Source organism: Anser anser, assembly GCF_964211835.1.
Source record: "Anser anser genome assembly, chromosome: 7".
Classification (NCBI taxonomy): domain Eukaryota; kingdom Metazoa; phylum Chordata; class Aves; order Anseriformes; family Anatidae; genus Anser; species Anser anser.
In genome coordinates, this window is record NC_139727.1 from 16,999,229 (window position 1) to 17,012,001 (window position 12,773).

A 12,773-nucleotide genomic window follows, 5' to 3' on the forward strand; every position below is an offset into this window, starting at 1 on the left:
GTCCTGGCCCCTCCAGCCTGGCCCTTTAAGTAACTTGAGCCTGCAAACCCCAGTCCCTAACTTCAATGGAGAGGGAAAATGCTGCTTTCCCTCCCTAAACCCCTGGGTCTTTCTTCTTAAAAGCAACCCTTCTGGAGGAGGGAAGGGGAGGTTTGGTAAGGATGGGGCAGCGAGCATCCGCCTCCCACACGGGGCGAATTCGCCACGCCGCTGCCTTCTCTCCACCCTGAAACGCTTCCTGCAGCTTTCCCCCCACCGCCGCCGCTCTTTGGCAAAGCCCAGCTGATTTCCAAACCCTCCGTGGCTGCTGGGGGTTGGTGCAAAGGTTTAATTATTTGCTTTTCCTCGGGAGTGGAGCGCCGGGACTGGGAGAAGGTCAGGTCCTGCCATCGGCGGCTGCAAAGCGCGGCCACTGGTGCGTGCGGCCACTCTCCCAGCCCTTCCTTCCCCAGCTCCCAGAGCCCACCATGGCTCCGCAGGCATTTTGGTGCTCCGTCTCCCTGCTTTGCTGCTCCTTCCTGAGCACGGCAAAAGGTAAGAGGCTTTGGGGCCGAGGCTGCCCCGGGAAGCGGGACGGATGCTCGTCCCAGCGCACAAAGAGCATCCCGGGGCTCGCTGCTCTGCACGGAGCCCTGCAAAAGCCCCTAAATGGGGAGGGAAGAGGTACTGCCATGGCAGCTGCCACCGAGCATCTCATGGGTTTGGGGAATTTGGGGGGCCAGGGAAGTCCTCCTGGGGGGCAAGGAACAGCCGAGAGCTGCGGCTTTTCCAACTGCGCACAGCACGCAAATACAGAAACTCTTTGGGCTGGCTGGTGGAGGGCAGGCCTGGGAAGTTAGCTGGATTTCCAGTGATTCCTGCTCAAATTGGGAATTTTTCCCTCCCCTGAGACTGTGCTAATATTTCAGAGGGATTTTAAAACCAAGTTTGTCATTATAACAAAAGTAGCAAAACCATCAAACATTTCAGGCGCTCAGCAAGCACATCAGATTTGCAGGAGAATTTTAAGTAGCTTTAGAAAAAGAGATTAGACTGAATGTCTGTCACGGCAAAGGCACCCCTGCCCCAAATCGTATGTGCACATGAACAAGAGAAGCAACTCCAGCTAATTCTGAACAAGTCAGATTAAAGCAAAGGGGAGTTTGGATCCAAAGCTGCCCCCAGCAGCTTCATTTTGCCCTATTGCAAGGTCAGTGATTTAATTAAGAGTTGGAGATTCTGATACAACTACTTATCTACTCAGGAGGGGAAAAAGGGAAAACGTAGATGAAAAATAAGTCTCTCGTCTCCTAGCAAAAAAAAATTACCAGTGTTGTCCCCAAGTTAACTGACTTTGCATTAATTAATGCACAGAGCTGAGAAGACCTTCAAACCATCTCGCCTATCCGTGGGCACACTCAGAAAAATTTGCTTCGGGATTAAAGAGCTTGCATGGGATTTTCCAAAAGTGCTGAAGTCCCCAAGCAGGGCCCCTGCTCTGGCCATAATTTCCAAGGCAAGAGGGGAAATGCAACCAGGAATATCCACATACTGGATATTTGAAATATCCAAATATTGGATATATCCATATTGGATATTTGGATATTCCTGGAATATCCAAATTTCCCTTAACCCCAAAATGTTATAGAAATGGGAAAAGTAGGAATGGGGAGAGCAGGTGTAGCAGGGTGTGCCACGAGCAGCTGTCTGTGTAGACAGAGGAAATTTGGGATTTGGGCTACGGGTCACAAGCTTCAAAGAGCACCCAGTGCAGTTCACAAGCATCCCTGGTCCTCTGGCATGCGGGGATTGGAGGGAGCGATGACCACCACCCCTCAACGTTTGTGCCTGTCCTCAGGGGACCCGCAGGCGCTCTCCTTCCCACCCGGCAGGCAGTACCAGTACCGCTATGCCCTGGCCGTGCGGCTGGACCCCGTGGCCGAGCCGTCCCCCAGGGGAGGCTGGCTGCAGGCGGAGGCACTGCTCGGGGTGCGCCGGCTCTGGAGGGACCCAGGCAGGGAGGAGCTGCTCCGGGTGCAGGTACGTCTCCTGCAAGGGGTGATGCCGCGTTTCCTTCATCCCTTTCCCTTGCCAGCATCCCCACGAGATGCATGGCAGCTTTCCAGCAGACACCGTTGCTTTCTGCTGTTGTAGATCCAGGACCTGAAAGCCCGACAGCAGCCAGAAGAGGCGAAGGGGCAGGATGGTGCTGGAAGTCCCCCTGCGGAGATCGCGCTGAGCCCAGAGGCACAGGCAGAGCTCCAGCAGCCAATTATCATATCCTGGAGCAGTGGCAAGGTCAGCTGGAAGCCTCCTGCAGGGATCCAAAGCTTTCCTGGCTATGAAGCTCATATGAGCACCTGCCCTGGCTCTGCTTTTACATTGGAGCATGAGGAGGAGAGCGGTGGCATGTACAGGAGCACACGGTCTGCTGCGGTGCAGCATCACCCTGGGTTTATCCCCGTCCTCCAGAAGGGTTTTATCTGGGTTTTGGTCCCAAAGGTGGGATGTGAGCTCCTTTCTGGCCTTCTCCTCTAAGGAGGAGAATTATTATTTTTTAAAAAAAGAAAAATATGAGAAAACACACACCTCCACAAAGCCAGCTGAGAGATGCGATGGTGAAACCTTCAGGGCATTGCTTAGGTTGCAGGGGAGATGCCTTTCCCTGGGGGCCCCTAAAGCTATCCCCACAGCCTGACGCCTCATCTTACCCCCCCAGGTCAAAGCCCTCTATGGGGACGAAACAGAAGGCGCCCTGATCTCCAACCTGAAGCGAGGCATCGTCAGTCTGCTCCAGCTGCAGCCCCACGCCGGCACCACTGTCGAGGTAGGGAGCTGTGAACAGCAACTGAGAAACGTAAATCAGCTGCAGGTGGTTTTCAGGACCAGGCACATTTACAAAATTGTCATCTTCCCTTGGATGAAGGGAAAAACATCCACAAGGGTTTCATCTGTGTTTCAGGAGGACGCCTCCGGAAGCTGCCAGGTCACGTACGCCGTGTCCAACCACTCCATCACAAAGACAAAAGATCTCCTCAGCTGCACAAAGCCAAAATTGGGATTCACCTCCGTGAACAAAGCAAGTCCATGGCTCTCGCGGTGGTGGTAGAGCTCAGCTTAGGTCAAGCATATTAGGGCTGTCCCACCAAATCCTCCTGCAGGTGGGCTTTGAGTCCAGCAGGCAGCCTTCTGTGCCAGCCTGGGATGAGCTTTTAGCCCCTGGCATAAAAAGATGAAACTCTGTGGGCCTTAATGCAGTTATTTCTGCCCCAATTAAAATCATTATATGTATATATTGTATTAAATTCAGTGTAGAAAGGAACATTGCCACAAAGATTCCCAATGGGCTTCGCAGGAGTCTTGACACCTGGCAGCCAAATGCCGAGCGCTCATATAAAACAAGCTTTCTGGCTATGAGTTATGGCAAACTCACCCCAGAAAATAAGTTCTGCCCTGCACAATTTTAGGAAACGGGGTTTTATCCAGAGCAGGAGGTGGTGTGTGTGAGGAGAAACCACGAGAGGGTAGGCTTCCAATTTGCCATCCCCACGCATCTCCCACACCAGGCAGGAGCATCCCTCCTCCCTCCGCTGCCTTCATCCTCCTCAGCAGCCAAGGCACGGTGACACCACCCTGCAATAAAAGGGAAAGCCCACACGGTGTCACCAGTCCTCCACAGGCCACGGTCCTCATCGGGGGCTGCCTTCTCCCACCCCTGGGAAGAGATTGGGACCTTCTGGGTTTTCCTTTTTTCTAGATTTTTGGAGTCCAGTGGCAGCCCACCAGCAGAAGCCAGTACGTGGTGAAAGATGGCGTGCTCCAGTCAGTGCTGGCGGAGGAAAGCCACATGGTGGCTCTAGCCCTGAGGTCCACCACCGGTGTCAAAATCAGCTCGAGGTGAGCAATGTCCCCATCCCCCGGCCTGGACAGGGTGGCTCGGCGTGGGACCAACAAACCCACCAGTGGCTGCTTCTCCCCTAACAGGCAGCAGCTCGAGCTGGTGTCCTCATCTCCTGCCCCAGAAGAAGAGGCCAGAAGGAGCCTTGAGGACGCGCTGGCTGGCACGGATGGCCAGCACCAGCCCCTGGGCACAGCCAGCCTGCCCTTCAGGAGGGGCTGCACCCACTGCCCCTCGGTCAGTGACACCGCATGGCCCCAAAAATCTCCATGTGCCTGGGGTGGATGGGAGGAGGTGGAAAGATTTGGGGTTAAACCGCTGTGAGGGTGCACGACTGGCACATCCAGCCAGGCTAAACGCATCCTAGCGCTGAGGTCAGAACGTGCTTCCACCACTGGTCAGGCTGGCAAGGACAGATTTCTGCCTCCTCAATTCCCCCAGGCATTTCGCTTGGTAATTCTGGAGCCACAATGACTCACAGGCACTGGTGATGCCCTCAGTCTCTCAAATTGAGTATTTGGGGCTTCAGCACAAGCCCTCATCAGTGCAGGCGGGACCATGCAGTAGATCATCTGCTCATCCCTCTGGCTGCATGGCCTAAATTCAGCATCCTGATGGGCCACTTCCACTCCTAAACATTACCTGAGTTTAAATATTATCCCTTGACTCAGTATCCGAGAGAGAGAGGCAAAACTCCCCCCATCTGTCCTTACAGCTGGTAGCCTACCTGAAGACCTTTGACGGCCAGAGAGCCAAGAGGGACATCTCGCAGGCGGCGGCCACGTGGCGGTTCCAGAGGTTCATCCAGATGCTGCGCGGTGCCAAGAGGAGAGATGTGCTGCAGCTGCTGAAGAGGGCACCCGAGGAGATGCTGTGAGGCTCCGGGTCACTATCTCACCAAAAGGGGCTTTCCATGCCGATAAATGGCATATAGGACCGTGGGACACAGGGACACTTCTATGCTGCTCTGTAACTACACCCAGTCCAGGCAGCAGCGCAGTAGCTTTCCCACCATGACCTAAGAAGTCCAAAATTGCTCTGGTTTTCCTGAATTCCCACACTGTACAACCACCACATGGCCTTTTTTTTTTTTTTTTTTTTTTTTTTACTAAGCTGGCATTGGAGCAGAGCAAATGCTCCATTTACATAACATCCACCCGTGGCCATAGCATCCATCCTGGACAGTGTGAGCCCTAAAAATGGGGACGTTCAGAGCAAGAGCCAGCATTTTGGGTCTTTTCACCCAAGAACTGAAGCTCCAATGAGTCATAAAGCACAGAGAGGGGGTTGAGTTTCTCCTCCAGCACCACCAGTGATGACCTCCCTTTTCTCCCTCCAGCCCCTTCGTCGTGGAGGCAGCGGTGGCCGCGCAGTCGGTGGCATCCTTGGCAGCTCTCTCGGATTTCCTTGACTTCAGCAAGGAGCCCAAGTCCCTGCTGCAGACATTTCTCTATGCAGCAGCTTTCTCCCCCCGGCCTTCAAAAGAGCTCCTCCGCTTGGTGCTGGTGAGTGGGGACATTCCTCTCCTTCCAGAGGGGCCCACGTCCAGGGTGGGTCCTCACCTGTTTTCAGCCAGGAGGGAATGGCAAAAAATATTTATCTGTAGATGCACAGATATATTCTATAGACATAAAAGTCTGTAGAAACAGAACTTCCTATCTGTGTGATTATTTTATGTGCTTTTAATGGGACACTGGCGATAGGAGTAGATGTTCCTCAGGGAGAAGTATCCAGCAGAAGGTGCTTTACATCACTGCATGACCAATAATAAAAGCTGAACTAAAAGCCACTGTGAAAAATCAGCATTCTATCCAACTAAACCACGCATCGCCTCCTCTAAAGCAGGCAGCTTCTCCTTACTGTTTGGATAAATGCTCTGAGATAACAGCTAAAACACACTCCTCCTTTCTCTTTTTCCCTTTTTTCTCACGTTTCCTAACACCCAGGACAAGCTGGATGGGAAGCAGCTGGCCCCCGAGGTGCGGGAGACGGGGGCGGTTGCCCTGGGCTCCGTGGTGGGCAAGCTGTGCCGGCAGCGGCTGCGCGGGCTGCAGGTGGGCCCTGCAACACCTCATCTTCCCCAGACCTGAAAACCCCCCAGGGCTTCCCAAAACACCTCCCGGCCCTCTCCTCATCCTCCTTTGCTTCTGCTCCCCTGCCAAACCCGACCAGGAGGTGGAGCGTGGCGTTGAAACCATCCTCGCAGGGCTGAGGGGTGCCAAGGAGGAGCCCGAGGCAGTGATCCACCTGCTGGCCCTGGGGAACGCGGTGCTGCCCGAGACCATCCCCATCCTCCTGGAGCACGCAGAGGAAGGTCCCGCTGCCATCTCGGCCGCGGCCATCTCTGCCCTGCGGAGATTCCCTGCTCGGCACATCTCCAGCGAGGTATGACATGAAGCCACCAAAGCTCTGTGCTTCTTTCCCATGGGGGTCCCCACCACCCTTGGCATCTCTCAAACTGCCTTCTCCCAGGTGAAGAGGGCGATGAGGAGGATTTTCCATGAGAAGAGGAAGAGCTATGAGAAAACATGCCGCCTGGCCGCCGCAGAAATCCTCCTGGACAGCCAGCCCTTGCCCATGGATGTCATCAACATCCTGCTGGCCACGGGGGAGATGGAAACAGAAACGGCGACGTTCCTGCTGCACAAGGTCCAGAGCAGCCTGCGTGCTGACCACCACCCAGCAAGGTGGGTTTGGAGCAGGAGGCTGCCTTTTTCCCCTAGGTTTACACTGCTTTTTTTCCTCCTCATTGCTTCAGCTTTTGAGACCTTAAAGCTGGGTTCCCAAAGCAGCCACAGGACCCAGGCTCGTGGCTGCAGCAGAGTCCTTGGAGGGCAGAGCTCCAGCTCACAGGGCAGCGCACGGTTTGTAACCGCGTTAATCTCCCTATCGGCACAGAACAAGCCAAGAACTAACAGTTTCCAGAGCTAAGCAGAAGCTGCACAAAAATATTCGGATGGTTTACCCTAATAAACCAGAGGAGAGGCAAATTCCAGGGCAGACCCAGTCTGCCCATTTCCCTCTTTGCTCACACTCATCAGCAACTGAAATAGCTCTGAAATTCGTATTTCCTTTTCTTTGCACAGCCCTCTCTCATTTTCTTTCCTTCCCGGTCCTTACATGTGGTTTCCCTCTTGCTTCCAGGAAGATAATGAAGGACATCATGGGAGACTCACAGATAAACAACTACCACCACTTCTCGAAAGCTGGCATCTCCTCCTCTTTCTTGGGACCTCTGACAGGTGACACCACAGAGGACACCGGTCCCTTGCTCCCCTCAAAAGGCTGACAGAGGGGCTGGTGGGGAAAGGCAGGTTGCAGCAGAGGCCTCAGCTTTATGGAAATGCCCCCAAAATCTCAGGCTGGGGCTTCTGAGCACATCGCCCAGCACCATCTGATGCTGGCTGCTTGCCACCACCTGAGATGTGTTTGCCCTCCTCTGAGGTCCCTGTGACCACCCTCCTTTCCACAGCAGGTGGGCTGGGCCCCATCACATATTTTTCCCAAATCCTGCTCATTTGACAGAGGAACTTCAGCTGGAGACAAAGCCAAGAGTAGGCTGTAGGTGGGAGTTTGTGCTCTTCCTGATAAGTCAAGATACTTAGCCCCATTCCTCAGTTCTTTTGGTATTTTTAATAAGGTCTTCAAAGAGGAGAATCCTTGTACCGAGACAAAAATCACCAAACTTCAAAGAAGCTACAGCAAACAGTGCTTGCTAAATATCTGCTTACTTCTTCTCCCCTCGGCCCTCATTTCTGTCCCCCTTCGAGTTATCTCAGCCTAGCCTTGTAGGGGATGCGCAGGGGCAAAATAGCCAACACCTGCAGGTAAACCACTGCCCTGCTATTTCAAGAACAGAAGGAGAAGGCGCAGAGAAACTTTCCCCCTCTGAATAATTTAGCTTCACCAGGCGTTCATGGGCAGCTCTATCTTTCAGCCACTGAGGACCTGCTCTCGACTTTTGGGCTGGATCTGCTGTTTTTGGAGGGCGGGTTCCTGAGAAAGAGCGTCTCTGACTTCTCGCTGCTCAGCCACAACAGGCAGCTCCGTGCAGCTCAGGTGAGAGGGCAGCAATGCGGTTTGGCTTCTCCTCCCCACCCAGAGCACCCCGTACCAGAAATCCCAGAGGGCGTGCAGCTTGTTAATTCACCCCCTTGCTGTAAAAGTCACCAAAGGGAAGCCCTGCTTTGGAGAAGGGAGCCTACCCCAAAGGAGAAGGGTTGGACAAATAGCATCATGGTGCCCAAAAATCAGTCTCCAGCTGTGCCCCGTGCACCTGACGTGTCCCCATTTCTGTGTTTTAGGTCACTATCGAAGCCCAAGGGATGGAGTCTATGCTGGGAGAGAGCGTCCTGGAAGGGGAAGAGGAGACAGAGCTTAAGGCCGGGATGTCCGCTGTCTTCTTTGACGTTCAGCTGCGGCCAATTGTCTTCTTCCAGGGGTACGCAGACCTAATGGCCAAGGTTCTTCTAAGCAGCGGAGAGCCCACAAGCGTGGTCAAAGGGAACCTCCTGCTGATGGACCACCACCAGGTACTGGATATGGGTGACCCACCTCGGTCCCCGTTGGCCACCAGACAGGTCCATGATGCACCATGTGAATCCCACACCTAAAATCCACCAGGTCATGCTCGTTCACTGTGGATACACACGCAGGGTTGAGGTGGCACTGTGGCAGGTCTTTGGGCCAGGAGCTGGGCCTGGGCACAGCAAGCACTTCCCTCTCCTTCCCCCAGGTCATTCCCCTACAGTCCGGCCTCCAAGTGGTGGTCAAAGTTCTGGGCGGGCTCGGGCTCGACATTTCGACCAACATGGACGTGAACATTTGGGAGCAGGAGCTGAAGACCAGCATCCACACCAGGTGAGTGGGTGGGGAGCTGCTTGGCTGGGGGGGATACGGGATCCCCAGGGGGCTCAGCACCCGAAACAAGGGCTGCCCCACCTCGGGCTGCCTTGCCACAGCCCCCTGCCTTTCTCCTGCTGGGTCCAGCCGTGCCTCGGACAGGGGGTGGTGGACACATAGGGTCTTCAATTCCATGGCTGGACTTACAACAGAGGTGTTTGAGGAGCTGTCCAGTGTCCAGGGCCTTTGCTCGGTGACCACACTTGTGTGCTCTGCTCCTGCAGGGGAAGCCTCGCCATCGACTTCCAGGCAGAACTAGATGCCCCTTTCCTCCAAACCACTGTGAGAAGCCAGACAGAGGCAGATTCCTCCATCCACTTCGACACCTTCCTGAGGTTTTCCAGCAGCCCAGTGCTCATGTGCCTGCAGCTGAGAGAGGAGCAGGTCCCATACAGGTAAGCTCCATGGAGCAGCAACACTGGCAGAGCTCCTCACCAAGGACAAGCCGTCCCCATCCTCAACACCCAGCACAGGAGGTGATAAATCTGCTTTATGCAGGAACTCATAGCCCACTGCTGCTAATGATAACCCCCTGAACTCAGGCATTGCAACGCTTCTTTCTCACGGGTGCCTCTACAGCACACCAGGCTCAGGCAGCCCTTACTGGAGGTGCCCAGAGTGCGAGGAACAGTGACTGTACCCAACAGTCAGGGGAGGGTGAAGGAAGGAATTCCACTAGCAAAGCAGATGCCAAAGGCTGGGAAGACAGAAAAGACTGCGTAACACAACAGTCCCAATCATTATGCATATCAGGATTAACGCATATAAAGAAAATGTTTTAAGGAGCATTTTCGCCACCACATTCAAGAAAAGATTGACCAGAAACAATTTTAATGGTTTGGTGAGAGGATTAATCAGTTGCTTCTCCTCCCTGAGCCCCGAACCAGGCCCTTTCCAAGAGCTGTGTCTCACAGAGCCCCATGCAAACTTTCTGCCCATGTTCTGCACACCCCGAGCACAGGGCTGGGTTGGAGCAACCCAACAAGAAGGGATCACACCATGGGCAGCAAGGGAAGGTCCCACCAGCCACGGGCTTACTTTACAAACATCATTACAGGCTTGATAAAGAGGAGGACTTCCGGGGGAGAAGAGGGAATTAATGGGTGTAAGTTTTTTGAGCACGGTGGGTCAGGACTGGCAGGGAGAGGGAAAAGATGTTACAAGATGATGGTGAATTGAGTGGATGTGCCATCAGGAGGCATGGAGTCCTGCAGATGAACACGGTGCTCTGGAAGGATGAGGTCCACCACCACGGCCTCCTGATCTGCTGTCCCCTTGTCCCAACAGAGAGATCTTCACAGTCTCCAGATCTGCTGGGAACCAGAGCAGCACTGCTCGGAAGGGCAGGCAGGGCGCTGTGCCCAGCCGGGAGCTGGCCTTGCAGCGGGACAACTCCAGGGCGTGCAGCCTCCTGCTAGCGGCAGAGAAGGAAGCGTAGGAGAACCAGAGCACTTTGGGACTGGATTACTGCATCCTCTCCTGCCATGTGCCCCAGTTCTCCATGAGCCCAACATGCCCTGCCTGATTCTACCACAGCCATGATGGGAAATGCTGAAATGGGGGCTTCAGAAGAGACCGAGAGGAACTGCTGCACGTCGTCAAGAGGTATCTCTGGTTTGGGGCCAGGTCTGACCTTCCCACCCTGGACTTTCCTTATCCTGAGCTCTTCTCCTTCATGGCTTGCTTGAAGCCAGAGCAGTCCATATAACAAGCCTTGTAAAACTCTGCCTTCTGCTGCAATTAAGTTTCTGATAGCCTAAGAAAGCGTTCTGCAAGCTGATACCCAAAAATGCCATGTTTCCCCCACCCCATTTATTAGGCAGTCAGAAGGGAACACATCTACAGCTGGCCAGCAGCAGATTGCCCACAGGGGGAGTGAATGGCACACACACCCTTAACACACAGTTTTGTGATGCTGAGGAGTCCAGGAACATGGAAAAATTTATTTCTGGAGGAGGCATGGGGTTTCGTTTAAAATATATGTATATGTATTAATGCAGCCATGTAGACATTCACCCCAGAATAATCCTCAGGGAGAAACAGCACAGAAAAACAAAATGCTGCATAACCTGTTGCCACTTACTGTATGTTCTTTCTAGTGTAATCAGCTGTGTTTGCATTTATTTGCATATGAAGGCAGCCCAGCTCTGTGTCATCCTGTTGTTCCCGCAGGGAATGTGCTCTCTGTTGCCAGGGATATGGCCAGTGCCACACCAGGCAGCAAGGGTGAGGCCAGCAGGGGAATAGCTTGGATTTCACTGGGGTCAGATTCCTGCTTGGGGCAACAAGAAATAAAAAAGGAGCAAGGCAGAGGAATGTGACCCACAGACCTTAGGGAAACCAAAGCAAAGTTAAGGGAGTCTACCCAACAGCAAGAGACCCTCCATAAAAGCATGGACCTGCAGTCTCAGCCCTCACCTCAAATCAGGGAGAATCATATTGAAGATCGAGATGAAAAACATGGAACAAGTGGTGGAGAGCCACCAGCTGCTGGGGGAAGTCAGGAGGAGATGGGGGACTGTGGAGTCTGGAAAGGGGAAGAACAAGGGCGTGCCAAGCTATTAAATCATTGTCACAGCTCTGCATATCACCCTTGTGGTGCTGATCCTCATCGACCATGCATGAGATTTTAATATAGAAAAGAATATTTTAATTTTATTTTTAATTTTATTTTAATTTTATTTTAATATAGAAAAGAATTTGAAAGGTGGTTTGAGATTATGAGGACTCCCAGCATTGGGCAAAGACACCAGAAGCAAATAAATTGTTACTCCGACAGGGGTGCAATACAGAGCTGGATCTGCAGTCAGCAATGCTCAGCTGGAGAACCAGCTGGTTTCAAACCATGGGTGCAGGCTGTCAAGGTGTTTGGATAATTCTCCATCCTGTGGGTATTTATTAATTTTCACTGGTTCAGTCCATCTCACGGGACAAACGCAGGTGAAAAGAGATCAAGAGGGTGAAACTGAAGTCGTCCTTTCTGGATTTGAGGGTCTATCACAGAAAGCTTGGCCAAGTACTACAAAACTGCTGCTTCAGGTAATCATCCCTCAGGGTGGTCATTATTCAGCCAAAACTGGTGAAGCTAAGCACTGGGGTCACACCTCCACCCCATCCCCTTCCTCCTCCTTACAGAAGCCAGCGAACACCACTAGGCGGGCATTCTGCTTGCACACATGGAGTCCAAACCCATCTATTGAGAGAGAGGTGGCTCCTGCCTAGGGCCTCTCATCTGCTTTTTGATCCAAAGTTTACATATTAATGGGGAAGCCTCTGGCCCCTCTTATCACCCGAACAGCAGTTCCCCTTCCCTGCTACCCGAGGCAGCAGATGGAGATAAGGTCGCCCCAGCCCCATGTGCAGAAGGCAGAGTTCCAGCAACAGAGATACGGCAGCTTCCCTTTTATGCTGATATTTGGGCTCTTTCAGTGACAATCTATGAAAATCACAATTAGCTTTCAGTAAATATTGTTCTTCTGTTTTGCATTCTCCTCCCAAGTTGGATTGTTATCGGGCATGGATGCTGAACACCTCTCCAGCACGAGAGGGAAGCTTGCAAGGAGCAGCAGTACTTCTTTGTTCCTTCCTGATAAGGAGGTGCCTTTGAAATATTTTTAGCCCTTTTCTGTATTAGAAAACTTGCTTTTTTGGGAATAATAGGGAAACTGGGACTGTTGAAATTGAGAACCTGATGTTAATGTAGCGGTCTCCTGCTTTTTGGGGAAGGAAACTTGTCTGCTTCTTCTGGATGGCACTAATTACCAGTGCTTTGGTGATGTACAGAAATAAATGCAGTGTATTTTTTGTATTTTCTCTTTGACTCTTGACTTCTCTGGACATAGAGGCAGAGAGGTGATCCCATAGACGTTCCCAGCCAGAACAACATGGCCAAAGCCACTCCAAATTCATGCTCCCCAGGGACCTGCTCTCTGGGTCCATATTTAGAGTGCCCTACAGATGTGTACCTAAATGCCCCCAACAGTGCTGCAGGATG

General features: G+C 52.8%; 2 protein-coding genes across 4 annotated transcripts in view; one reads left to right on the forward strand and one right to left on the reverse strand.

Moving 5' to 3' along the window:
- Positions 1-12,773, reverse strand: part of SGPL1 (sphingosine-1-phosphate lyase 1) — a 55,392-nt gene that overhangs the window by 41,552 nt on the left and 1,067 nt on the right. The window lies entirely within an intron of this gene.
- On the forward strand, positions 74-12,587 carry LOC310902594 (microsomal triglyceride transfer protein-like). 3 transcript variants are annotated; one of them, XM_083844402.1, is made up of 18 exons: positions 74-534; positions 1,838-2,019; positions 2,134-2,277; positions 2,699-2,806; positions 2,942-3,058; positions 3,737-3,876; positions 3,964-4,114; positions 4,593-4,750; positions 5,217-5,382; positions 5,824-5,931; positions 6,050-6,262; positions 6,350-6,564; positions 7,022-7,119; positions 7,815-7,936; positions 8,182-8,409; positions 8,613-8,737; positions 9,004-9,174; positions 10,067-12,587. In XM_083844402.1, exons 1-18 carry the CDS (start codon positions 468-470, stop codon positions 10,215-10,217), a joined length of 2,664 nt encoding a protein of 887 aa, XP_083700528.1. In that variant the 5' UTR covers positions 74-467; the 3' UTR covers positions 10,218-12,587. The 3 variants fall into 3 exon arrangements, with proteins under 3 accessions (XP_083700528.1, XP_083700529.1, XP_083700527.1); XM_083844401.1 differs by lacking the exon at positions 74-534 and having other exon boundaries at positions 550-2,019; XM_083844403.1 differs by lacking the exons at positions 74-534; positions 7,815-7,936 and having other exon boundaries at positions 548-2,019; positions 8,317-8,409.

Excerpts from the sequence above, each read along its gene's own strand:
- LOC310902594 (XM_083844401.1), top strand. The coding sequence starts at position 1,630 with ATGGGAAAAGTAGGAATGGGGAGAGCAGGTGTAGCAGGGTGTGCCACG. Across the intron at positions 3,059-3,736 it reads GATTCACCTCCGTGAACAAA|ATTTTTGGAGTCCAGTGGCA; the intron begins GCAAGTCCATGG and ends CCTTTTTTCTAG. Across the intron at positions 3,877-3,963 it reads GGTGTCAAAATCAGCTCGAG|GCAGCAGCTCGAGCTGGTGT; the intron begins GTGAGCAATGTC and ends CTCCCCTAACAG.